The 27,950-nt window shown below is 44.4% G+C and overlaps 1 protein-coding gene across 1 annotated transcript; it reads left to right on the top strand.

Annotated features, from left to right (window-relative positions):
• On the top strand, positions 1-27,756 carry LOC311010083 (CD5 antigen-like; the record flags this gene model as incomplete). Its single annotated transcript, XM_084004564.1, has 5 exons — positions 1-177; positions 12,959-13,181; positions 26,152-26,466; positions 26,560-26,645; positions 27,742-27,756. The coding sequence occupies 5 exons, from the start codon at positions 1-3 to the stop codon at positions 27,754-27,756; spliced, it is 816 nt and encodes a 271-aa protein (XP_083860690.1).
• Positions 27,757-27,950: the final 194 nt, after the last annotated feature.

Here is a 27,950-nt window from a genome sequence, read left to right on the forward strand (position 1 = left end):
ATGGCCAGACAGCCTTCTCTATGCCTTCCCGCCACTTCCCCTGATCCTCCAAACGCTTCTCAGGGTGCTTCACCAGGGGCACAGCCTGCTCCTGGTGGCCCCCTTCTGGCCTGCCAGGACCTGGTTTCCCCTGCTGCACAAACTCTGCTGCGGGACACCCTGGCGCCTTCCAGAGAGGTCAGACCTCTTGTCGCAGCTGGGGGGTTGGATTTGGCAGCCCAACCCTTGCCGCCTTCGGTTGTGGGTTTGGCCGCTGCAGGGCCCAACCCGCTGCTGAGCGATTGTATAGAACCCGTCAGGAGAACTATTCTGAGTGCTAGAGCACCTTCTACCCGCCTGCAGTATCAGAACAGGTGGAAACTATTTTCCAACTGGTGTTCAGTGCACTGCTCCGTGTCTACCATCCTTAAGTTTCTGCAATCGCTTCTAGACAGTGATCAGTCGCCTTCTACACTGAGGGTGTATGTGGCTGCTATTTCGTGGTTCTCCGCTGGACTCCCTCCACCTCACCTATATAGGTGGGTATTCTGGATTCCTCGTGACTCTGTTGGTATGAGTCATCCAGTGTTAAGCACTGCCTCTGGCGGTCAGTTAGGATGAAATAGAACGAAAGTTACGACTGTAACTCAGTTCTATGAATCCTGGATGACCACCAGAAATCCAGGTCACTCAGAATCTCGTGAGCTGCAAGAAGATTCTGTAGGAAGCGATCTTGCGGATGACACCGGAACTTATACCTGAGCCGGGGGTCATCCGAGGTCACAGGTGACTTTGTTGATATGAATACTTGACCTGCGCGAGACAGAAGATATCCAGTGTTAAGCACTGCCTCTGGCGGTCATCCAGGATTCATAGAACCGTAGTTACAGTGGTAACTTTCGATTTAAGCGGACCCTAAATTTAGCGGATGGCTCTACAAGACCGAGTATGATAAGCATGTTTAGTACTTTATTAAAATATTAACAATATTATGCTCGCTAATTTTATGTTAGTTGAGCAAATTTTGCTATTAAATTCAACACTAGATATGTTTTGTTTTATAGCTGTGGCTTTTTTTGTGTCGTTCTTAGGTATGTTTTGCCGGGTGTGTCGCAACCACTGCAAGCGGGCAACGCAAGGATCCTTAACCAGAGTCCTCACGTTTGCACTTTTGCACATTTATGTTAGTTTATTTTACTTCTAAATTTGACCAGCAATGGCTTATTTTAAGATTCACCAGGATTGAACTTTAGTGAAAACAATTGATATTATTTATTTTAATTGTATTTTTTTTTTTTTTTGTTAAAACCATATTTCAAGATTGCGCCTTTTTGTAAGACTGCATTTAAGTATTGTTAATAAATGGCTTACAATAACACATTATAGTCATAATTTCAAAATTCCTGTCAACTTTTAACAATTTATCTTTACAAAAACATGGTGGGCGGCCGGTGGGCTTCTCTAGTGGCCCTACCACCAGGCTGAGCAAGTTTTCTGGGGGGAAATCCTGCAGGGTGTCATGTCTGTGTTTTGTCATGTTCTGTTTCCTTGGTTTTGATTTCCTGTTTTATTTTGTCCTCAGTGTGGTTCCCTGTCTCGTACTTCCTGGTCCTTGTTGTTTCCACTGTCTTGACTCCCCCTCCCTCTCGTGTTGATTACCATGCCTGTCCTGATGTGTTTCACCTGTACCTCGTCAGCTCCCTGCCTCCCTGTGTATATAGTCTGTGTGTTTCCCCTGTCTCTTGTCGGATCATTGTTGCTGTCGATGTCGTTGTCTCTTGTCGCTGTCATGCACCACGTCTCGTCCCTGGATTTGTCTTTGTCCCTGCGTCCTGCCTTCCGTGTCCCTTCGTGTTTGGTTCCGTTTCGTAAGTGTTTCTTTGCCTGGTGTTTTTGCCCGTGTGGTCTCCTTCATTTGATACTTTGTTTTTTGTCTTAGGTTTTATTTTGTATTTAGTTTATTATTTAAATAAAACCTCTGTTTTAACTGCACTTGGGTCCTCACCACCTGTTTTTCGAGTCCACGCCTGTTTCCTAGCCCATAAACCTGACAGAATGATCCGACCACTTTAAGGACCCAGCAGAGGCTAATGATGGACTCGGCAGCCTTTTTTTTATGTGGCTCGACACACGAGCTCCGGGAGGCTACCTACCGACTCCAGTGTCTCCAGGCCGAGCACCGGCATGCTGAGGGAGAGGAGGAGAGGCAGTCGGCCCTGGCGAGGGCCAGGGAGCTGGTTTCCGCCAGCCCGTGGCTCAGGGGCTCATTGCCTGCCTGGGTCAGGGGCTTCCTCCTAACCCCTGAGCATTTAGTACACAAAGACTTTAAGAGCGAGACATCAATGATGTAAACTCACAGTGATTTAAAACATCACATCATAACAACTCTAGGTCCTTGAGAGCTTTTGCTGTCCTAACTCATAGAAGACACATGATTTAATTCTTTACAAACAATCCTCATCACTATCTTTGTCATCCTTAGCTTTGTTTACAGCCGTCTTCTCATCCTCTACATTCATCTTCTCCTTTTCTGTGGGCTCCTCCAGTGAAGACTCTCCATCGGCCGAACTCTCATTGATAAAAGAATGTCCGCCAGATCCGGAGGGACGGTTGTACAATACATTACAATACAACAATACATTATGTAAAAGAACATTCTGTTATATTAAAATATATCAAAATATTGGTTGGAACAATTCTGTCTTCCCAAACTTTGGTTGTGACTTGTCCTTATCGTCCCGATGCAAACTTCCGCCCTCGTGCACACATCAAACTGTGCAGCTCTAATGTGATCATCACAGGTTAGCGGCTGCATGAGGACCATGAGGGAGAACATGGACGTCCCCACTATTCTGCAACAGCAGTGCTGTGTGAAGAGAGTGCAACACATTTCTTTGTCACACGGCTGATATGGTGTTAACGTGGCACAGTTGGTGTCTCCCTGCCTTATTACGTGGAGCATCCACAGTTAGTGAAGTGTTGTGTTGTCTTCTTGTGGACCTCGGTGTCACAGTGGGACAGAGACCACATCAGCTTCACCCTTAAGCCACGAGTACACGGGAATGTGATGGAACATGGCTGCAGGCTGTGGTGTTGTAACCATGTGTTCTGGTGTTCATGATGAACTGATGGTGGAATTGTTTTGAGTCCAGTTTGAATCACTGAATAGTTTCATGACATCTTTTTCTCTGGTGTCTGGTGTCTTTTCTCTCTCTCTATTTGATCTTCTATCATCTCTCCAGACTCTGTCAGGCTGCTGAATGGGACTAGTCTGTGCTCAGGCAGACTGGAGGTGAAGTCCAACCAGTCCAACCAGTGGTGGTCCTCAGTGTGTGAAGCTGACTTTGACCAGCAGGATGCAGAGGTGGTCTGTAGGGAGCTTGGCTGTGGGGCTCCTTCAGTCCTCCAGGGGGCGCTCTATGGAGACGTGGGGGCTCCAACGTGGACCAAAGAGTTCCAGTGTGGAGGCCATGAGTCTGCTCTCCTGGACTGTAGAAGCTCAGGCTCAGATAGAAACACCTGCTCACCTGGCAAAGCTGTTGGACTCACCTGCTCAGGTAGAAGAGGAGCTGCAGCTTTGATCTGGTTCATTTCTGTTCTCATCAAACTCACTTTGCTCTTTGACTGACGACTCTCTTCTTTCTGTTCAGAGCCTGTCAGGTTGGTGGGAGGAGCCAGTCGCTGTGCTGGAACACTGGAGGTGAGACAGGGAGACTGGAGACCAGTGGATGGCGATGACTGGACCCTGAAGGAAGCAGCTGTTGTCTGTAGAGAGCTGGACTGTGGCTCTGCTGTTTCTGTAGTAGAGAGAGAGGAGTCCTCAAGAAGTCCTGTGTGGAGGATCAGGTCTGACTGTCTTCATTCTGGATCCACTCTGAGGGAGTGTGCAGGATCAGATTTCTCTTCCTCCATCCAGAATCTCACCTGCTCAGGTAAGCCCCTCAGTGACATCATCTATGACATCATCTATGACTGAGGTTTTCAAACTGGGGCGTGCCGAGTAGGGCCCTATGATGGAATCACATATTTTGACAATGAAAATGTAATCAACTGTAAAATGCAGAATTACATTGAATTTATAATATATATATATATATAACATTATAACGTTTGTCGAAAGAAAATAGAAAAAACACATTGAGAGTCTCTCCTGTGTTTTAGTGTAATCAACAGACAGGGTCTCTCCTCTCTGTCTGTTTCACAGAGGGGCGGGGCTGACACACACACACACACACACAGTGATTGATAGTCATGTCGAAGATGTTTATTATAAGTATTTTCTGAGTTTTGTCATCAAATGACCCACAAGAATCCATGTGATGAGCAGCTCCAAACACAATCTCACGTTAGAAACACTGAGAAATGAACTGATTCACAACTGATAGTGAAACTTAAATAGCGGCGAGTGGATCGACAGACGCGCTGACTTCAGACACGGTGAAAGTCCATAAATGATTGCACACACATTTGCATATTTATGCACATGTTCATGGTCTCTGAATAACAAGCAATTATAAATCACAATCTCACCACAGAAACAGCGACAGCTAACCTGACTCTCGCCAGATTAATTTCGTTCCGCATAGCTCCACTCATCCATCTGGGATTGCTCCATTGGAGAGGTGTTTGCGTATGAAAAATCCTTGCATATGATAGGATAAGACACTTGTCCGTCATCTTTATTGACGTGCTACTTCAACCACTCACATCGAAGCCAATCCGTGACGCTAATCATGCTAAAGAGAGCGACGAATCAAAACAGTCTCACAGTCGCTTCTCCGCCACGTCACATCTATGAACCTCCCGCCCTGCGTCCTGATTGGCCCGTCCATGAAATCTGGTGCGGAAATCACTCCCAATGGAGTGATCCCAGATGGATGTGAGTGGAGCTAGGCGGAACGAAGTTCATCTGGCGAGAGTCAGGTTAAGCGACAGCAGCGCACGCAGAAATAACGGCGCGGCAGCACTCCGTGAAATGAAACAAAGATATGGACGGAGCTCTAGAAGCGATGACGTCATGACAAAGATGCATTCATGCTGCTTACTGCTAGCTAGATCGATCCGCGTCTCCATCAGCTGATTCATCAGGAACGAGACCAACAACACGATGTACGTGAGAACGTGATAGTAGAGCTGACGGTGAGACGAGGAGGGCGTAGCCATGACAACAGGGAAACAGCGTCCCCAGGAGAACGGCAATGTGGTTGTTTTACGTTCTTCATTATTACTTATCTAGGAAGCTGTCAGCTGTTGGTAATTCAACATATTTAATGTTTTTGGAACGCCCTCTAGTGGACAGGAAGTAAAACAACCACATTGCCGATAATGGCATTGGCAACATATAAGCCTGTGTAGTGCAGTTAATATTAATTAATTAATAGGCTGAATTTGAGAATTAAATAATGAAATATGATTTCAAGTTCATATTCAAATCTGAATAGTATTATAGAGGAAAATTCAAATTGATTTATTGAGTTTTGATTCATCAACCACATGATGATAGACAATTTGATGGAAAAAAATGTCTTTAATTCTTTCATGGAATTTGGGGAGAAAATTCAATTTAAACTGATCTATGACATCATCAATGACAGTAATGTACCAGAACAGCAGCAGACTGATGAGCTCAGTGTCAGTAAATCAGCTGCTGAATGCACCAAGATATCTGTATGAGAGAAACCTCCACGTGTGCTGCTTCAGGAGTCCTCTGGGCCGACCACCAAGCAGCCTGAAAGGACTCCTTCTTCAGCTCCACAGCTTTCTGAGCCGCTGGTTTCCACCAGCAGGTTCTTTGGTTGCCACCATAGCAGGCACCAAAAGTGGCCACAACTCTGAGCAGCTCAGTCGGGGGCTCGTCAGTATCTCCACCCCCACGTGGAGTCCTTCACCCTGAACACCTCCTTAGAAGGAGAGAGTCCAGCCCCGATGGTTTTTACATCTTACAGCTCTGTTTCTAAACACAGCTTTATTCTCGGGAAGATAAGAGAGAATCCAAAGTTGTAACTTCTCTGTGTGGAGAGCAACGTTTGTGGAGTCTCTGAGCAGAAGGAACAGAATAGAGGATCTGCAGATGATGATGTGTTTCTGCTTGAAAACATATTGAAAGTGTTGAACACTGGATAACAGTTGTTAGAGTGTATTCATGTAAATGTGATGTAACACTGCTGCAGGCTGTGGTGTTCTAAACATGTTCTGGTGTTACAGTTTATTTCAATTTCTTTGGCTCATCTCTTGAAACTTTGTTAATATTCTCAGAACCTGATTTGTCTAAATAGCTTCCATGTTCCAACACAACACTATGGGCCCTAGTTTCGTGGCGGAGCCGGCGCAATGCAAGTTTCGACCCACGCAGCCTTGCGCACGGTCAGTTTGGTGGATCGCCTGCGCCAAGATGGGTGTGGCGGCGCAGCAGGGGGAGGCGTCACAGATTCAGCTTGGCGTAGCGGAAGTTCCGTGACAAAAAGCCTCGCCGAGACTGCGCTGAAAGCTCGCCAGCTCCGACCTGGTCTACTTTCGGCGCAAGGCGTGAATAAACTTCATTCATTCAATGCGAATCACAGCTGGCGCAGTGCAAGTTTGGCTGACGGCGCGCAGTGCGCACACGTCACCGAGACCTCACAGGCAGGTTTCCACAGTTCCAGGCACATTTAAATGCAATAAATAATCACAACAAACACATGAATTTATATCTATATAGATTGTCCCGTCACATCTGATGTCAGATCAAAGGCGGATGGCACGCGTAACGGAAACTCAGCCTCTCGGACCAAACATCTCCTTCTCTCTCTCCTGTTTTTTATAATATCGGCATTGTTAATAGGCTCGTTCGGGATGGTCTTGGCTTGACTTGACTTGACTTATCACGCCGACGAGAGCTGCAGGTGTCTGAGGGGGCGGGCTCTAAAAGAGACGGCAGCCAAACGCCGTCAAGTCGGACAACAAAGTCAACGTGACTATGGTGCTCAAGCGATAGAACACAGCAGCAAACCAAAGAGGATGTGTTGTGTGTGTGTGTGTGTGTAATATATAAATATATAAATATAAATAAATAAATATATATATATTACATACACACACACGCACGCAAGGCAACATGTGGAAGGCATTCTTTTTTCCAGTATATTTGTATTATCATTCTATGTTTGTATTAACCAGACCTCACATATAATAGGCCGACTCACAACACAATGCACGGAACTTTAGATCAAGCCATGAGATCAATGCGACCAAAATAAAAAGTATCATTTCACCACAAGGTGGCCGCCGAGTGCGGACCTGAACACACGTCATTGAACTTTTAACCAATGAGAACCATTCCGCTGTAGCGGAGGTGTGGACAAGCCAGTTGCAGCCACCGTTCACCGCGCTGCCAAGCGCCGCAAGAAGCGCCTCTTAAAAACTTGTTCTCGCGATGTTTTGGGTCACGTGATATGGTCGCGACCCTGTGACGTCTTTGCAGTCGGCTGCTAAGTCGGACACAATTCTAGCCATCATGCATCGCTTTCAACCCACAATACATCACGTTAGGTAGCGCGCTGCAGGCGGCTACATCAAGTCGAATTCGCCTATTATTATAATACGATGCGCGTGGTGGGAGCGGCGGCGGCTGCTTCTGTCATCGGTTTGTCAAGTGACGGAACTTGCACTGAACCTCCCCTAACGCATTAAAGGAGAGGAGAGGAGCTCATTTGATTGGTGAAGATCTGAATCGGCTGTATTAATCCCAGTCCACGCCTCGTCTCCTCCTCGTCTCCCACTCACGCCTTCTTCTCCTCCGTCTTTCACACTTGCGCCGGTGGGCGAGACGGGAGGTGTGCCTGCGCGAGCCTGCGCGGTGCACGAAACTTGCAAAGTCCAGGCGGACACACCCCGTCGGCGCGGCACAGGTGCGCTGAAAGCTGACTGCGCCTGGTCTACGAAACTAGGACCCTATATCACTTCCTATAAGTGATAACACAAAATCCTCCTGTTACAGGCGATGAGCTTATCCCTGAGAGCAAACAGTGAACTGTATAGGGGTGGGCAATATGGCCCTTAAAGAATATCAGGATATTTCAGGGTATTTAGGCGATAACGATGTATTTGACGATATGACAAAATACGGAAAAATAGGTTGATATTCATTTCAAGAACATATAATTCACCTTGAAATATTCACTTAATACTAAAACAAATATACATTTCTCAGTTAAGTTGTAGTTTAGTCAGTAGTCTAGTTTGTAAACAGCCTTAACTCTCTGAAACCCACATAGAGAACTCTCCGTCTTTTCATGCTTTTGCGTTTTGCCCTATACAATTGTCATTTCTTACAGTATCATCAAGTTATACACATCCCCAGAATCAGCACAACATCAGCTAACTGTGTGTATTTCTCAATGAATACTTCCATACACTATAATAGGGGATTTTAGCCCATGAATTAAAAATAAATACAAAACAGACCTTGCATTTTTACGGATTTTACGAAATAAAGCACTGCAAGCCATTACAATGAAAGGAAAGCTCTATGTAGAAAGTTGCACACACTTGTTTGGATTGTTCCAGAAGTCATCTGAAGCTTCCAACTCCTTCTGTTTGTGAAATATGGAGATTCTTTTGGGTAGAGTCTATGAGCGTTTTTTTTTTTTTTTTGCCAGGAATTGTCCTTTCCTCTCCCTGCCCTAAATATGTGTGTATGTATATCGTGTACTACAACTACTCTTTGATAATCCTTTTCTCTGCTTTGAACTCCTCCGTGTCTCCCGTTTGGGCAAACACAACAGCTCACGGCCAAGCGTAAATTAGGTTTTCTGATTGGCTGTAAAAGCCGTTACGGGGGCCAATACGAGCGTCCGATGCATAAATGTAACTCTATAAGTCACTAGCAAGATGGCGGATGAGAACTGATCGATATACAAAATGGAGAAATGCGCCACGGAGACATCTAGTCACATCTTTTACAAATTTATGCATTCGTTTTGTTGTCAGAGATAACGGCTCACATGGATGTTTAGCCCCGTTTCTCTAGTTTAAGAGGAAAAAACAGCATGTTTCTAGAAGTAGCTCCTTTTTTGGGAATCATTTCTTCTGAAGTGTTGCTTTCAGCCATGTTTGCTTTCACTCATGCTTGTTGAATGATGCTGCGCTGCATCACACATGTGAGTGTACGTAAGCAGCATAAGAGTATTCACGCCAACCAATCAGAATGTCACTATATGATTTTTCTACCATGTAAAAAAATCAAGCAGTATTATCGTGAACAATATGATATGGCCCAACCCTAATACTGTAGCCTATATACAAATATTTCAATGCATTAATCAATGCAGCTGCATTTGAACACATCACAGCGTAGCGGTCTGTGGTCTCCCGTTGTCACGATTCGGGCTTGGAAACAGGAGGTGAGGACCCAAATGCAGTTGAAAAAAGGATTTATTTAAATTATTAACTAAATACAAAACCAAGCTAAGACTAAAACAAAGTATCAAACAAAGAAAACCACAAGGGCAAAAACGGTCATCAACGAAACACTTACGAACAAAACCAAAACATGAAGGGACACGGGAGGCAGGACCAGGGTGCGAGTTACGGGGGAGCAGGGGGAGCCATGGCTCCCCTGGTGGCCACCTGAGCTCCCCTGGAAACATGATTTGTGAAATTTGGGGGGAGCTCTAAAATATTGATATGATTGCCAAATTAATTATATTTTGGCCATGGTTTTCCCTCAAAGGTGTAAAATAAGAGAAATAAAATTGTATTTTTAATTCGTGATTCATGAAAAAAGTGTTGCCTGCTTGCACGTCCGAGGCGCTTGAAGCGTGGGGGCGCTGCCTGCACCGGACACCGTGGTATAACTCGCACACTGGTTCATGGTTGGTGCCGCTGGCTGCTCTTATCGCGTGTTTGGCTCTGTGAGCCCATGTGATGTATGATGTGATGATGATCGATCGGGGTGTTTCATGTAAATATTGTACATAGACCTATGGTGTGCGTGCAACGGATTTGCTCTTTATAATAGGCATATGCTGTTGCTATTAATGACAGGATCAGCATTTAAACTTTGCCCCCCTCCAAAAAAAAAAAAAAAAAAAAATGATTGCCCGCCCCCAGCCCCGGCTCCCCCGGACACCGTGGTATAACTCGCACACTGGGCAGGACGCAGAGACGAATAAACCTGACGTGGTGCAACATGCAGGGGGTGACAGCGACAGCAACATCGACAATGAACCAACAAGAGACAGGGGAAACACACAGACTATATACACAGGGAGGCAGGGAGCTGATGAGGAACAGGTGAAACACATCAGGGCAGGCATGGTAATCAACACGAGAGGGTGGGGGAGTCAAGACAGCGGAAACAACAAGGACCAGGAAGTACGAGACAGGAAATGACACTGAGGACAAAATAAAACAGGAAATCAAAACCAAGGAAACAGAACATGACAAAACACAAATCATGACACCCGTGGGATAGTATCTTACGTCTCATACAGAGACCGAACAACAACAAGGTCTCTGCCATATTTATGCCGAGACGACGTTATGTTCAGTGTTTACGTAGCAGCTACGGTGTTAGCCTAGCTTAGCTCTGAGCGAGCCGAATGCAAAAACAGGTATTTGTAAAGTTATTTTGTATCGTCTTAACGGACAGACTTAATAAACCATGACTTCAGACTTTTTACTAATCGTCATTACTTCGGCATACTCTTTGGGCCCTAGTTTCGTAGACCAGGCGCAGTCAGCTCTCAGCGCACCTGCGCCACGCCGACGGGGTGTGTCCGCCTGGACTTTGCAAGTTTCGTGCACCGCGCAGGCTCGGGCAGGCACACCTCCCGTCTCGCCCACCGGCGCAAGTGGGAAAGAGGGAGGAGAAGAAGGCGTGAGTGGGAGACGAGGAGGAGACGAGTCGTGGACTGGGATTAATACAGCCGATTCAGATCTTCACCAATCAAATGAGCTCCTCTCCTCTCCTTTAATGCGTTAGGGGAGGTTCAGTGCAAGTTCCCTCACTTGACAACCCGATGACAGAAGCAGCCGCCGCCGCTCCCACCACGCGCATCACGCGCTGTGCGCGCGTATCATAATAATAACAATGCCCATATTATAAAAAACAGGAGAGAGAGAGGGAGATGTTTTGGTCCCAGAGGCTGAGTTTCCATTACGCGTGCCATCCGCCTTTGATCTGACGCCAGATGTGACGGGACAATCTATATAGATATAAATTCACATGTTGATTCAATTAGTTGCATTAAATAGTGTTTGTTGTGATTATTTATTGCATTTAAATGTGCCTGGAACTGTGGAAACCTGCCTGTGAGGTCTTGGTGACGTGTGCGCACTGCGCGCCGTCAGCCAAACTGCCACTCCGCCAGCTGTGATTCGCATTGAATGAATGGACTTCATTTACGCCTTGCGCCGAAAGTAGACCAGGTTGGAGCTGGCGAGCTTTCAGCGCAGTCTCGGCGAGGCTTTTTGTCACGAAACTTTCGCTACGCCAAGCTGAATCTGTGACGCCTCCCCCTGCTGCGCCGCCACACCCATGTTGGCGCAGGCGATCCACCAAACTGCCAAACTGACGGTGCGCAAGGCTGCGTGGGTCGAAACTTGCATTGCGCCGGCTCCGCCACCCTGCGCCGCCCTGCGCTACGCCACGAAACTAGGGCCCTTTATCTCTTTAAATGGTAAATAAATCACAACGTGGTTCTTTGACAGCGGCCGCTGCTGTGAATGCAGCTCTATGAGACTCACCGATCCCCCTCTGGGTAAAGGTAGAAACTCAGACAGGACGCCGTTTAGTTTCCTGGTGTGTCTGGGACTTCTCAACATGTACAAAGCAGTACTAGTGTTTATTTCAGCCATGGATGATGAAACATTATCGGTGTAAATGCAGCGGGTGCCGTTGGGATTTCTCTCTCAGCCGTGTCTCTGTTATGTGTAACGCCACAGACTGTCCGGGCGCTGCATTTCAGAGTTCCACCTTTTGTGTTCCGTAAACAATACGGAATAAAAAAAATCTATTTTTTTACATTTGTGCATCGATTCAGAATCGTCTGCATCACAATGCATATAAGGATCGATTTCCCCCCACCCCTATGGACTATTGTGTATGTGATGACTTACACCATGAAATAATTCATACATGTTTTGAAGAGAACAACTATTCAACTGAGAAGCAACATAATCAGTTTTGATCAGCAAGATATGTTCAATCAATAATTGTGCAAATTGTAGATATTGGTACTCATTTACATATATGTCCTAAATCATTTGCAATTTATTCAAAAGAATGAGAAATGATAATCTGTTGTGAAGCAGTGGCCAGTGGTTTGGAGGTTTACACATGTTGTTTAGAAAATATTCATTATCTTTAGAGAATTGTGGCAAAGCAGTTGAGAAAAACTGTAAATGATGAACTGATGGTGGAATTGTTTTGAGTCCAGTTTGAATCACTGAATAGTTTCATGACATCTTTTTCTCTGGTGTCTGGTGTCTTTTCTCTCTCTCTATTTGATCTTCTATCATCTCTCCAGACTCTGTCAGGCTGCTGAATGGGACTAGTCTGTGCTCAGGCAGACTGGAGGTGAAGTCCAACCAGTCCAACCAGTGGTGGTCCTCAGTGTGTGAAGCTGACTTTGACCAGCAGGATGCAGAGGTGGTCTGTAGGGAGCTTGGCTGTGGGGCTCCTTCAGTCCTCCAGGGGGCGCTCTATGGAGACGTGGGGGCTCCAACGTGGACCAAAGAGTTCCAGTGTGGAGGCCATGAGTCTGCTCTCCTGGACTGTAGAAGCTCAGGCTCAGATAGAAACACCTGCTCACCTGGCAAAGCTGTTGGACTCACCTGCTCAGGTAGAAGAGGAGCTGCAGCTTTGATCTGGTTCATTTCTGTTCTCATCAAACTCACTTTGCTCTTTGACTGACGACTCTCTTCTTTCTGTTCAGAGCCTGTCAGGTTGGTGGGAGGAGCCAGTCGCTGTGCTGGAACACTGGAGGTGAGACATCAGGGAGACTGGAGACCAGTGGATTACGATGACTGGACCCTGAAGGAAGCAGCTGTTTTCTGTAGAGAGCTGGACTGTGGCTCTGCTGTTTCTGTAGGACTGAGAGAGGAGTCCTCAAGAAGACCTGTGTGGGGGATCTGGTCTGACTGTGTTCATTCTGGATCCACTCTGAGGGAGTGTGCAACATCATTCTCCTATTCCTCCATCCTGAATCTCACCTGCTCAGGTAAGCCCCTCAGTTATTTAATCTATGACATCATTTATGACTGAGATTTTCAAACTGGGCCCTATGATGGAATCACATATTTTGACAATGAAAATGTAATCAACTGTAAAATGCGGAATTTCATTGAATTTATAAAAATCTATGTTTTCTCTAATATATATATTTATATATATATATATATATATATATATATATAACATTATAAGCGTTTGTCAAAAGAAAAGAGAAAACACGTTGAGAGTCTCTCCTGTGTTTTAGTGTAATTAACAGACACCGCTTCATCCAGCGTCTCTCCTCTCTGTCTTTAACAGAGGGGCGGGGCTGACACACACACACACACACACACACACACACACAGTGATTGATAGTCATGTTGAAGATGTTTATGATAAGTTTTTTCTGAGTTTTGTCATCAAATGACCCACAAGAATCCATGTGATGAGCAGCTCCAAACACAATCTGACGTTAGAAACACTGAGAAATTAACTGATTCACAACTGATAGTGAAACTTAAATAGCGGCGAGTGGATCGACAGACGCGCTGACTTCAGACACGGTGAAAGTCCATAAATGATTGCTCACACATTTGCATATTTATGCACATGTTCATGGTCTCTGAATAACAAGGAATTATAATTCAAACTACTAGAATGTTTTAGGGCTGTTGGAACGAACTTCTGGAACCGAATATAATTTGAATAGTAAACAAATCAGTACTATTGGAATGTATACATGTATGTAATGAAATTATAATAATAATAGTAATACATTTTATTTACTTTACATTCAACAATCTCAAAGTGCTACAGAGCAGAATAGAAAAATAAAAAATAAAAGTAAAAAGAAAGATAAGTAATAAGTTAAGTTAAAAGGAGAACATATTGAAGACATTTAACAAAAAGCCTTGGAGAACAGGTAGGTTTTTAGGTCTTTTATAAAAACATCTGAAGTCTGTGGGGCCCTCAGGTGGTCAGGGAGGGCGTTCCACAACCTCGGAGCAGCCGAGGAAAAGGCCAGATCACCCATGGTGCGGAGCTTGGTTCTTGGGACTTGGAGGGTGTTTGAGGTACCAGAACGGAGGGTGCGTGAGGAGGTATGGGGGGTGAGGAGTTCCTTGAGGTATAGGGTGGCATGTCCGTGAATGCACTGGTGGGTGAGGAGGGAGACCTTGTACTCGATTCTGAGTGGGACAGGGAGCCAGTGAAGAGATTTCAGGATGGGGGTGATGTGATTGTGTTTGCGCACCCTCATCAGGATCCTGGCAGCACTGTACTGGATGTATTGCAGTCTTTGAATGCTCTTGCCAGAGATCCCGATGAGTAGGGCATTACAGTAATCAAGCCTGGAGGAGACAAAGGCATGGACGAGCTTCTCTGCATCTGCCAGGGTGAGTGATGGACGGAGTTTGGAAATGTTCCTGAATGATGTCTTACAGATGTGTTTGATGTGGGTGTCAAAAGAGTGTTGAGGATCTATTTTATCACCCAGGTTGGTGACAGATGTGGAAAGGGGGATGTTTTGGCCGGAGAAGGTGATACTGGTGATGGTGGATGAGCGTAGCTGATGTGGTGTGCCGACTAGGATGGCTTCTGTTTTCGAACTGTTCAGCTGAAGAAAGTTGAGCTTCATCCATGCCTCAATCTCCTCCAGGCAGGTGGTTAGTGTGGATGATGGCAGGGGAGCAGAAGAAGTGGGGGTTGTCCTTATGTAAAGCTGTGTATCATCAGCATAACAATGGAAGGATATTCCATGCCTGCTAATGACTTTGCCCAGGGGAAGCAGATAGAGGGTGAAGAGGGTGGGGCCCAGCACCGAGCCCTGAGGGACACCGCAGGTGATGTTGTGGGTGTATGATTTTGCTTTGCCCAGGACGATATGCTCGGTTCTGTCGGTTAGATATGAGGTGAACCAGTTGTGTGCATTTTCTGAGAGTCCAATGGTGTACTGCAGGCGGTGTAGGAGGATATTGTGGTCAACTGTATCAAAGGCAGCTGTTAGGTCCAGGAGGATTAATAGAGATGTGGAACCAGTATCTGCTTCCATCAGAAGGTCATTGGTCACCCTGACCAAGGCTGTTTCTGTGCTATGGCCAGGGCGGAATCCAGACTGAAACTTCTCAAAAAGGTTATTGCCTTTGAGATGATCTTGAAAGTTGTGCAGCAACTGTTTTTTCCAGGACCTTTGACAGAAATGGAAGATTGGAGATGGGCCTGTAATTGGAAAGGACTTCTGGATCCAGGGTGGGTTTTTTCAGTATTGGTCTGATAACAACAGGTGGGCGGCTTCATTCTTCTGATGACATCCTCCACCTCTTTCTGTGTGACATCGGAGAAGGTGCAGAGAGGCTGGACAATCTCAGATGGTGGGTCGGCAGTTGAGGAGGTGTGCACTACACAATTCTGAAGGCAGAATCAACATTCCTTACTGTTTGGGTGAGAGGTGGGTCACCAAAGTCCATTTTTTTTTGACGGCCAAAATTATTTTTCACTTTTTGGGTGCTCCTAGCACCATGATGAATGATCACATTTATTCTAAACAGCATTATTTGTTATATGTGGGACCTTTGCTCTTGCCAAAATGAATTTTAAGGGCAATGTACCACTGGTGGGGGTTTTATGGGGGTCCAAAAAAAACCCTGGGCAGAGGTGACTCTTTTGGAACCCCATATTTGGACCCCAAAATGACCATGTGGGCACTTGATGATCCTAAAGGGATTTATAAGAGATAAAGATACATATTGGTTCTTTCTTTTAATTAAATAAAACCTTTGACTATGAAGCATAATATGAATGTTATTCATCAAAATGCACCATTTTGGACTTTTTCCAGAAGTCTGTTATGTAGTTCAGATATTGGCTGTTTTCACATGGAATGACCCAGTTTATTTTCTTCAGAAGAATGGAAAACATGGAATTTGGGGAAAACATTTGATTATAATGGATTTCATGGGGGGGGGACAATATTTTTTTTATCTACAAAGGGGGGTCCCTGCAGAAAAAGGTTGGGAACCACTGATCTATGACATCATCAATGACAGTAATGTACCAGAACAGCAGCAGACTAACTCAGGGGTGACATTTTCTTTTTACAGGAAACTCACCTCTGCTCCTCAGAGGTTAACCGTATTAAGCGACCTTGGATAGGGCATTTATTTCATTCTAAATTCCCAGTAAGGGCGAGGGGCGCAGCAATCCTCATACATAAAAACGTTCCGTTTGAGTTGTCAAGCTCCATTGAAGACCCTAATGGTCGATTTGTAATTATTTCTGGTAGTCTATGTGGAATCCCTGTGGTAATGGCCTGTGTTTATGCACCTACATGGGATGATGATAAATTTATTACAAGCTTTTTTTCCTCCCTTCCTAAAGTTGATGACCATTACTTAATAATTGGTGGCGACTTCAATTTGATTCAAAACCCCTCCCTAGACAGATCCTCCTCTAATCCTCAGGTGTTGTCCAAGTCAGCTAAAGTCCTTGACACATATAGGACCAGTTTAGGTTTATTTGACCCGTGGAGAGCTAAATCCCATTCAGACAAAGCTTTTTCTTTTTTTTCACATGTCCATCATTCATATTCGCGGATAGATTTTTTTCTCCTGGATAATTATTTTTTACCAGAGGTCCACCCATGTGAGTACCATAGCATTGTTATTTCGGACCACGCCCCTGTATCTGTGGATATTAACTTTCCTAGTCGGGTCCCCCCCTCCAGACAGTGGAGACTTAACTCTTCTTTGCTAGCTCAAGCTTCCTTTAAAGACTTCCTTCATACGCAGATCTCCTTGTTCTTTGATACTAATGATTCTCCAGAGATCTCTAGATGTACTTTGTGGGAAACCTTTAAGGTGTTTATGCGTGGGCAAATTATTTCATATGTTTCATCCCTAAAGAAGGCAGAAAGGGTGGAGTTAGAGACACTCACCAAAGAGATATTTAAAATTGACAATTTGTATGCTACAACTCCAACCCCTGCTCTTTATAAAGAACGCCTTCAGCTTCAGTCTAAATTTGATTTATTGTCCACCAGCAAAACACAGAAGCAGTTATTCCTCGCTAAACAACGTTTCTTTGAGACTGGAGACAAAGCAGGAAGATTATTAGCGCATCAGGCACGTGCAGCCGCACTGTCCAGACTGATCCCCAAGATCAAACCCACGTCAGGTGAAGTTACCTCAGATCCTATCAAGATTAATAAGATATTTTGTTCTTTCTATTCTAACCTTTACTCTTCACAATGCCCTTCAGATGTTTGGGATGGAGACAACCCTCTGGATAGGATTGTTTTTCCTAAAATGGATGAGGATTTGTGTAGGGAGTTGGGAAATCCAATTTCGGCCAGGGAAGTACAGGAGGCGATTATGTCACTCCAGAATGGTAAAACCCCAGGCCCTGACGGGTTCACGGTTGAGTTTTTTAAACTATTTTCTGCTACCATTGCTCCAGCCCTCCAGAGAATGTATAATGAATCCTTTGCTGGGGGTCGCCTACCTTCCACCCTGTCGGAGGCCTCTATTTCTCTGTTGCTTAAGTGTGATAAAGATCCTCTTTTGTGCGGTAGTTACAGGCCCATTTCTCTCTTAAATGTTGACCTAAAGATCCTGTCAAAAATCCTAGCCCAACGCCTACAACAAGTCCTATCAAATATAATATCTACTGACCAAACAGGTTTCATGCTTGGAAGGCACTCATTTCATAACACAAGGAGGCTCTTGAATATCATTAGTGCTCCCAGCTTGAATATCCCGGAAGTGATTATCTCACTAGATGCAGAAAAGGCCTTCGACAGGGTGGAGTGGAGCTTCCTTTTTTTTGTTTTGCAGAAATTTGGCTTCCCCCCAGAATTTATATCTTGGATCAAATTGCTTTATGCCAACCCAGTCGCCTCCGTCCACACAAATGGACTCCAGTCCGCCCCATTTCCACTTTATCGTGGAACCAGACAGGGCTGCCCTCTTTCCCCCCTCCTATTTGCCATAGCTATTGAGCCTCTAGCCATCTGGCTACGTCAGGAGGGTGGGTTTGAGGGCATCACCAGAGCTGGTACAGTCCATAAATTATCTTTGTATGCCGATGACCTCCTTTTGTACATGTCTAATCCAGCTGCCTCTCTCCCTGTGGTTCTAAATATCTTAGACAGATTTGGGTTGTATTCAGGTTATAAGCTTAACCTCCAAAAGAGTGAACTTCTCCCCATCAATCATCTGGCCAGAAATATACCCCCCGATTTTTTCCCTTTCAAATATGCTACTGATGGATTTAAATATTTGGGGGTGCATGTTACTAATTCAATCAATCAACTTTTCTCCAAAAATTTTGCTCCTCTCTTTGAGAGGTGTAAACAAGACTTTGACAGATGGTCTGGTCTCCCTCTATCCTTAGTAGGTCGTGCTAGTTTAGTTAAAATGGTTGTTTTACCCAAATTTTTATATCTATTTTCACATATCCCTGTCCTAATTAAAAAGTCATTTTTTAGATCGCTTGATCAATTAATAAGCTCCTTCCTCTGGGGCAATAAAAACCCACGCATTAGAAGATCAGTCCTGCAGCTCCCAAAGGCTCTAGGTGGCTTAGCGTTGCCCAATTTCTTACACTATTACTGGTCCTGTAATGTTAATAAACTTTTATACTGGATTAACAACACAGCAGATGAAGAGCGCCCTGCTTGGGTAGATATGGAACTAGCATCCTCTAAACTTTCCCTTCACTCCCTGGCTTGCTCCCAACTCCCCTTGACTGCCTCCAATTTTACCTTAAACCCAGTAGTAAGTAACTCCTTTAGAATCTGGATTCAATTTAGGAAAAGCCTAGGCCTCCATAGAGCCTCAGACCTCTCCCCCATTGTAAACAATCACCTATTTCTGCCCTCCTGCACCGACTTGGCTTTTAGGACTTGGTTTGACAAAGGGATAACTACACTCAACAAAAATATAAACGCAACACTTTTGTTTTTGCTCCCATTTTTCATGAGATGGACTTAAAGATCTAAAATTCATTCCAGATACACAATATTACCATTTCTCTCAAACATTGTTCACAAATCTGTCTAAATGTGTGATAGTGAGCACTTCTGCTTTGCTGAGATAATCCATCCCACCTCACAGGTGTGCCACATCAAGATGCTGATCTGACATCATGATTAGTGCACAGGTGTGCCTTAGACTGTCCACAATAAAAGGCCACCCTGAAATGTGCATTTTTTTGCTTTATTGGGGGTCTGGGGACTCAGAACCAGTCAGTATCTGGTGTGACCACCATTTGCCTCATGCAGTGCAACACATCTTCTTCGCATAGAGTTTATCAGATTGTCAATTGTGGCCTGTGGAATGTTGGTCCACTCCTCTTCAATGGCTGTGCGAAGTTGCTGGATATTAGTGTGAACTGGTACACGCTGTCGTATACGCCGGTCAAGCACATCCCAAACATGCTCAATGGGTGACATGTCCGGTGAGTATGCTGGCCATGCAAGAACTGGGACATTTTCAGCTTCCAAGAATTGTGTACAGATCCTTGCAACATGGGGCCGTGCATTATCTTGCTGAAACATGAGGTGATGTTCATGGATGTATGGCACAACAATGGGCCTCAGGATCTCATCACGGTATCTCTGTGCATTCAAAATGCCATCAATAAAATGCACCTGTGTTCTTCGTCCATAACAGATGCCTGCCCATACCATAACCCCACCACCACCATGGGCCACTCGATCCACAACATTGACATCAGCAAAGCGCTCACCCACACGATGCCGTCTGCCATCTGCCCTGAACAATGTAAACCGAGATTCATCCGTGAAGAGAACACCTCTCCAACGTGCCAGACGCCATTGAATGTGAGCATTTGCCCACTCAAGTCTGTTACGGCGACGAGCTGGAGTCAGGTCAAGACCCCGATGAGGACGACGAGCATGCAGTTGAGCTTCCCTGAGACGGTTTCTGACAGTTTGTGCAGAAATTGTTTGGTTATGCAAACCAATTGTTTCAGCAGCTGTCTGAGTGGCTGGTCTCAGACGATCTTGGAGGTGAACTTGCTGGATGTGGAGGTCCTGGGCTGGTGTGGTTACACGTGGTCTGCGGTTGTGAGGCCGGTTGGATGTACTGCCATATTCTCTGAAACGCCTTTGGAGACGGCTTATGGTGGAGAAATGAACATTCAATGCACGAGCAACAGATCTGGTTGACATTCCTGCTGTCAGCATGCCAATTGCACGCTCCCTCAATGCTTGTGGCATCTGTGGCATTTTGCTGTGAGACAAAACTGCACATTTCAGAGTGGCCTTTTATTGTGGGCAGTATAAGGTACACCTGTGCACTAATCATGATGTCACATCAGCATCTTGATGTGGCACACCTGTGAGGTGGGATGGATTATCTCAGCAAAGCAGAAGTGCTCACTATCACACATTTAGACAGATTTGTGAACAATGTTTGAGAGAAATGGTAATATTGTGTATCTGGAATGAATTTTAGATCTTTAAGTCCATCTCATGAAAAATGGGAGCAAAAACAAAAGTGTTGCGTTTATATTTTTGTTGAGTGTAAATTCAGGGACCTTTACAACCAAGGGACCTTTATGTCCTTTTCTGAGCTCTCAACAAAATTTGACCTGCCTAAATCCCACCTTTTTCGTTTTTTCCAGGCAAGGCATTTTATTCAGAACCAGAACCCCAAATTTCCTAGTCGCCCCCCTGAAACTTTGGTTGATTCATTACTGGCTCTTGATCCTAAACAAAAGCGGCTAATTTCTAATATTTACGGTCTCATTAATTCTGCTATTGACACCCCAGCTTCCGGTCCCAAAGAGTAATGGGAGCAAGAGCTTGGGACCACTTTGCCCGATGAGTATTGGCAACAAGTTTTACGGTTGGTTCACTCCTCTTCAATCTGTGCAAGACACGGCCTCCTACAATGTAAAGTTGTGCACAAAGCTCATTACACCAATTTGAGGCTATCTCGGATTGATCCCAATGTAACTGATTCATGCAATAGGTGCAAACAATCTCCAGCTGACCATTCCCATATGTTTTGGTTCTGTCCCAAGCTTGCCATTTTTTGGTCTGAAATCTTTAATACTCTTAGCACAGCATATAACACTACTATATCTCCTGATCCTCTCTTGGGCCTATTTGGTTCCCCCCTGCAGCCTCTTGCCTCTAAAGTTTTCCGTACCGTTGTTCCCTTTGCCACCCTGTTGGCTAGGCGACTCATACTTCTTAATTGGAAACACCCTCAACCTCCATCTCATAGTAGGTGGGTGAAAGAAGTGCTACTGTCCATTAAACTTGAAAAGCTTAGATTTTCCCTCAATGGTTCCTTAGGTCATTTTGAAAAGACTTGGAAACCTCTCTTAAATCATATTTAATCTTTGACTACTCTGCCTGATTGTGACGACTGAGCCCCCCCCCCCCCCCCCCCCCTATTTATTTATTTTAATTTCATTTATTTTATTGAATTATTGTCGAGTTTTTTTTTTTTTTCTTTTTTTTTTACATTTTAATTTCATTTACTTGCCTACCTTATCATTTTCCTTATTCATGTATTTGTTGTATGTACTCTGTACTGTTTACATGTTACTGGACTCATAGAACTGTTCACCTTTGAGTGGGTCGGGATTGTGGGAGGGGTAAAAAATGGGGAAAAATGTTGGAATGGAAGTCCTCTATGTCACGCTGTACTGATGTGTTGCTACCTGTGGAATTGCTTCCAATAAAGAAAGTTATAAAAAAAATAACAGCAGCAGACTGATGAGCTCAGTGTCAGTAAATCAGCTGCTGAATGCACCAAGATATCTGTATGAGAGAAACCTCCACGTGTGCTACTTCAGGAGTCCTCTGGGCCGACCACCAAGCAGCCTGAAAGGACTCCTTCTTCAGCTCCACAGCTTTCTGAGCCGCTGGTTTCCACCAGCAGGTTCTTTGGTTGCCACCATAGCAGGCACCAAAAGTGGCCACAACTCTGAGCAGCTCAGTCGGGGATTCGTCAGTATCTCCACCCCCACATGGAGGAGAGAGTCCAGCCCCGATGGCTTATACATCTTACAGCTCTGTTTCTAAACACAGCTTTATTCTCAGGAAGATAAGAGAGAATCCAAAGTTGTAACTTCTCTGTGTGGAGAGCAACGTTTGTGGAGTCTCTGAGCAGAAGGAACAGATTAGAGGATCTGCAGATGATGATGTGTTACGGCAGGCTGTGGTGTTCTAAACATGTTCTGGTGTTACAGTTTATTTCAATTTCTTTGGCTCATCTCTTGAAACTTTGTTAATATTCTCAGAACCTGATTTGTCTAAATAGCTTCCATGTTCCAACACAACACCATAACTCACCTGCAAAAGGTCAGAACTCACTCAAAACATTGAAGTCGTGCTTCAAAACAAAGTTAGTGTCTCATATAAAAAGTCTCTGCCCTCCAAATGAAAAGTTCCTTTGACCTCATGGAAACAATGGTGGTCAGAATGTTTAGATGTTTTTCAGGACGGCAGTGGAGCCTGGAAATGTTCCTTATATCCACATTTCAGGTTTGTCCTATTTCTTTAGTTGACCCTGAATGTTTCCTCTACTAGAATGTTCTGTTTGTCCAGTGAACTGAACACTAAACTGAATACTATCCACATGCTGATTTCATCAGTACAAGTTTCTTTTACAGTATTACACACTGCACTCACGTTTCCATGGAAATTGTTCCTGTATTTTTATTCATGTAAAATGACTGTCTTGCCCTCCCGACACCACCTCGGGTCCTTCCTCCTCTTCCTCTTCCTCCAGCAGGCAGTTGCCCTGTTCATGATGTACCTGAGCAGGTTCCTCCATGTTCAGACATTGTGGTTATTCTGTTGTAGTCCAGCTCTATAAATATGTTTGGTAACAGCCGTACTCATGAATAGCACCTGTCAGCTGACTGGAGATGACGTGTGATTGGTTGATGTAAGATGGGACAAACTCGTCATTGGTTAGTGAAGTTCAACTTTCTCCTGACAGACAATTTACAAGTTAAGTGGACATTAGAAAATACTCCATACACTGTTTCCTCTATATGCGCGCCACTGCTGGTTTGTCTGCGCCACGGCAAAAAAAATAATAATAATAAATAAAAATCCTGGCTTAATTGGTTTGGAGTCACATTCAGACCGCTACCTTGAATTTAAAGTTGCTAGCAGGCAGCTAGGTAAACTTGGCAGTGCAATCTGAAGCTTCCTTGGACCCACCAGGCTACTTACAATCTAGAATCTTTGACAAAAAGAGAAACATCATGTTTCTCCGACACGCGAAACTAGTACTACGTTGCTATGTTGTTGCGATGTGCTTCTTAATCCTGATTGGATTATCTCCTGTGGCGGTAAACTCTTGGAACATCTGTATCTCGAGCTGTCAGCTGGCTCAGCTGTCATTCTGAAGTTATTGAAGTCCGATGATCCTCATCTAGGCCTGTCGCGATAAGCAATAAATCAATTAATCGCATGATAACTTTTAATGAGCTTGGTAACTTTGCCAGCCGTGATAATTAAATTTTTTCCTTGCGTCTCTCCACCAGAGAGACTGGATGGCAAGAGTTTTCTCTCCGGTGCGTCACTCTCGTCACGTGTCGTGTCAGTTACCTGTCAGCGCGCAGTCTCTGTGTGGGGAGGCGGACCCCTGGTGTAGCGTACAGCGTCGGTGCCCCGCAAGTAGCAAACACGCTAGTTGAGATTTGGCGTTTTAAAAAGATGGAACTGGTTTCAAAGCCAAAAGCGACATCTGGCGTGTCGAAACACTTTGGTTTCAAACAGCATGGCCGCGGTGAACCACTCAACCTGTATGAGCCGGTATGTCGCATTGTCGCACTGGTGCCCCCTGTGGCACAGCCTGCGACTCCTCCCAGTGTGGATGGCCCCAAAGATAGCGTTTCCTCAATCATCAGTGTCATGCCATGTCTCCCTATTGTCAGTAGTGAGAGTGTGCAGGTGTGTGTGTATGTTTGTGTGTGTGTGCGTGCGTGTGCGTGTGTGGAGTATGGAGGGTGGGAGGGAGGGGCTTTATTTGTAATTGTTTTTTCTATTTTCCTTTTTATGTGTGGCACTTTGTGTTACATGTCTATGTAGAAAAAGTGCTCTATAAATAAAGTGAAGTTGAAAGTTGAAGTTGAATTTGTTCGAAAACAATAGCAACTAAACGCGGCAATACAACAAACCTGCGTCTCCGCCTAAAGCATAACCATCTGATGCAGTTTTCCCAGCTGGGGAAAAAAACAGTCCACCATCACACTGGCCTTTAGTCGACAACAAAGTACAAACAGGACAGTGCAAAATGGTGCGCACTCACAGGCTGTGTAGTTTGCTAAATCGCTAAAGAGATGCCGCCGTTTAGTATCGTTCAAACAGTTAAACTATACAGGGAACGGAGGCGCAGTGTCCGTAGACAGGGTGTTACCTGTTACACAGACTGTCTGTAACGTGTGGCTGCTGCCAGCTTCATTGTGTGCATGTTAGTTAACATCCAATTTATTTATTGTTTTGGTTGTGTGTTTTTATTCAAGTGCATTTTTTGTTAAAATAGATTGAGAGTCCATTTTATTTATTGGTTTTGTTTGTTTTGTTTATTTATTTTGGATATTTTAAATGTTTTCCAGTTCTCATGTTAAATATTCTTCAGATATAAACATTTTAATCTTTGAAAGGGTGTACTTGCATTATTATGCCATTATCATTATATCAGTTGAAAATGGTCTCAAAACAGCAATATTATCGCTTATTTCAATAATTTCTGGGACAATTAATCGGCCAGCAAAATATGTTATTGTGACAGGCCTATCCTCACCCAGCATCCACCAAGAAACAAATTTCTGATGCATGTATTCCTATGGCGAGATCGAAATTGTGCGTTTGAATTGTGCCATAAATTTCACATGTTGTTTGTGGTTTTTAAAGATAATTTTTCATGGGAAAAAAAAAACTCCGTTTGATAATGGTAGCTTTTGTGTGAGGCCGCTTTGTGAACTACAGCTCATCGCTGCTCTTGGCGTGAATGATATCTGTCAGTTTAAGCCAGAGATTCCTCGTCATCTCATCGGACGGGAACCGAAAGCGTGAACAGCCGTACCTGCTGGAATGGAACATTCAGGAACAAAACACACCGGCATCTTCGTTTGAGCGGCATTGAATGGCTGTGAGAAAGGGCGATGACGTGACGTCACATATGCCACGTGTTTCTCATTGGGTTTCTCCGCAGCCTTAAAACTGAACAATTAATATAAACAGTCAAACTCCTGACGTGAACAATTATCATTTAAATCCACAAACAACATTAACATCTAATTCGGGGCATATAACGACTGGGACCAGCAAATAATAATTTTAGCTCCATTAATAGAGCTTAATTACAAGCCATTTTCCAGAAAAGCAATGTTGACAGCAATGATCTTTCTTACATTTACCACAATGACCCCGGACCCCGCTAGCGTTACAAACTCAGAGCACCACTGCCATGAAAAGATCTAGGGAAAACACTGCTCTATACATAATGATATTCATGGTATATATGCCGACACATTTAGACAGTTGAACGGACTATTGTACATGTGATGACTCACACCATGAAAGAATTCATACATGTTTTGAAGAGAACAACTATTCAACTGAGAAGCAACATAATCAGTTTTGATCAGCAAGATATGTTCAATCATTAATTGTGCAAATTGTAGATAATTGTACTAATTTGCATATATGTGCTAAAATATTTGCAAATTATTTAAAAGAATGAGAAATGATAATCTGTTGTGAAGCAGTGGCCAGTGGTTTGGAGGTTTACACATGTTGTTTAGAAAATATTCATTATCTTTTGAGAATTGTGGCAAAGCAATTGAGAAAAACTGTAAATGATGAACTGATGGTGGAATTGTTTTGAGTCCAGTTTGAATCACTGAATAGTTTCATGACATCTTTTTCTCTGGTGTCTGGTGTCTTTTCTCTCTCTCTATTTGATCTTCTATCATCTCTCCAGACTCTGTCAGGCTGCTGAATGGGACTAGTCTGTGCTCAGGCAGACTGGAGGTGAAGTCCAACCAGTCCAACCAGTGGTGGTCCTCAGTGTGTGAAGCTGACTTTGACCAGCAGGATGCAGAGGTGGTCTGTAGGGAGCTTGGCTGTGGGGCTCCTTCAGTCCTCCAGGGGGCGCTCTATGGAGACGTGGGGGCTCCAACGTGGACCAAAGAGTTCCAGTGTGGAGGCCATGAGTCTGCTCTCCTGGACTGTAGAAGCTCAGGCTCAGATAGAAACACCTGCTCACCTGGCAAAGCTGTTGGACTCACCTGCTCAGGTAGAAGAGGAGCTGCAGCTTTGATCTGGTTCATTTCTGTTCTCATCAAACTCACTTTGCTCTTTGACTGACAACTCTCTTCTTTCTGTTCAGAGCCTGATGATGTCAGGTTGGTGGGAGGAGCCAGTCGCTGTGCTGGAACACTGGAGGTGAGACATCAGGGAGACTGGAGACCAGTGGTTGGCAAGGACTGGTCCCTGAAGGAAGCAGCTGTTGTCTGTAGAGAGCTGGACTGTGGCTCTGCTGTTTCTGTAAGATGGAGAGAGGAGTCCTCAGTCAGACCTGTGTGGAGGATCTGGTCTGACTGTGTTCATTCTGGATCCACTCTGAGGGAGTGTGCAACATCAGATTCCTCTTCTTTCATCCTGAATCTCACCTGCTCAGGTAAGCCCCTCAGTGACATCATCTATGACATCATCTATGACAGCAGTGTTCCCAGTATGTTCCTTCCTCTGTCCCAGTGACAGTCAGTGGTTTCCACTGGACTGAACTGTAAAGTTCTCCAGGACAATGACGTCCTAGAATATAGAGAAGTGGGCTGGTTTCTGGAAGATTCAGACCCTCCATAGACTGCTGAGCTTCACCTGGCAGGACACACCTGTCTGTCTGTCTGTCTGTCTGTCTGTCAGACCTGTGACATCACTTCCTGTTTTAAGGGTCCATCTTGTTGAACGGAGGGTAAATGTGACCTTTCATCTCTCGTCCCTCATTTCCATCTAAAGTCTTACCAAACTCCTTTCAGTAGAGAACTACAAACAGGAAGTAGGACCATATAACAGCTGTGCTCAGGTCATTTCACTGGCTTCCAGTCCATTTTAGAATTGATTTGTTCATGTTTTTTTTAATACTTTATTTTTTAAGTCACCACGTGTTTGTACATTTGCATACACATGGAAAGGAAAAAAGGAAGAACAACATGGACAGCATAACACTAAGAGCAACATAAACAAACGTGCAATAAATAAGTAAATACAAGTTTTAAAAAAGAAAATAATTACAACAGGCAAATAGGATAACCACAACTATGACATCCACCTTAAAATTAAATTAATTGTAGTAGGTTGACCACTTGGCCCAGCTTATTTCATACAATCTGAGGTTACCCCTCATTTTATATGTTATGTACTCCATTTCATGTACCTGTTGAATGGTGTCCCTCCATTTTTATATTGTGGGCAGGGATTTCTGAAGCCAGTTTCTGGTCATTTGTTTTCAAGCAGTTATACGCAGCGCTCTGAGCAAGTACTTATCTTTTTCCTCGTGGGGTGTGTCTAGGGTCCTTCCCAGTAGCATATAGTCTGTATTTAGTTGAACAGCACATCTTAAAATATGACTGATTTCTTTCTGTACCTTTTCCCAGAATATTTGTAAAACAGGACATGACCAGAATATATGTTGAACATTAGCGTATGGTTCCCCAGCAGCTTGATGATATTTTACTATTATAGCTAGCTTGCTGCACCGGTGTTTTTCCATGCATATTC

This window comes from Eutrigla gurnardus, assembly GCF_963514095.1.
Source record: "Eutrigla gurnardus genome assembly, chromosome: 24".
NCBI classification, from domain to species: Eukaryota; Metazoa; Chordata; class Actinopteri; order Perciformes; family Triglidae; genus Eutrigla; species Eutrigla gurnardus.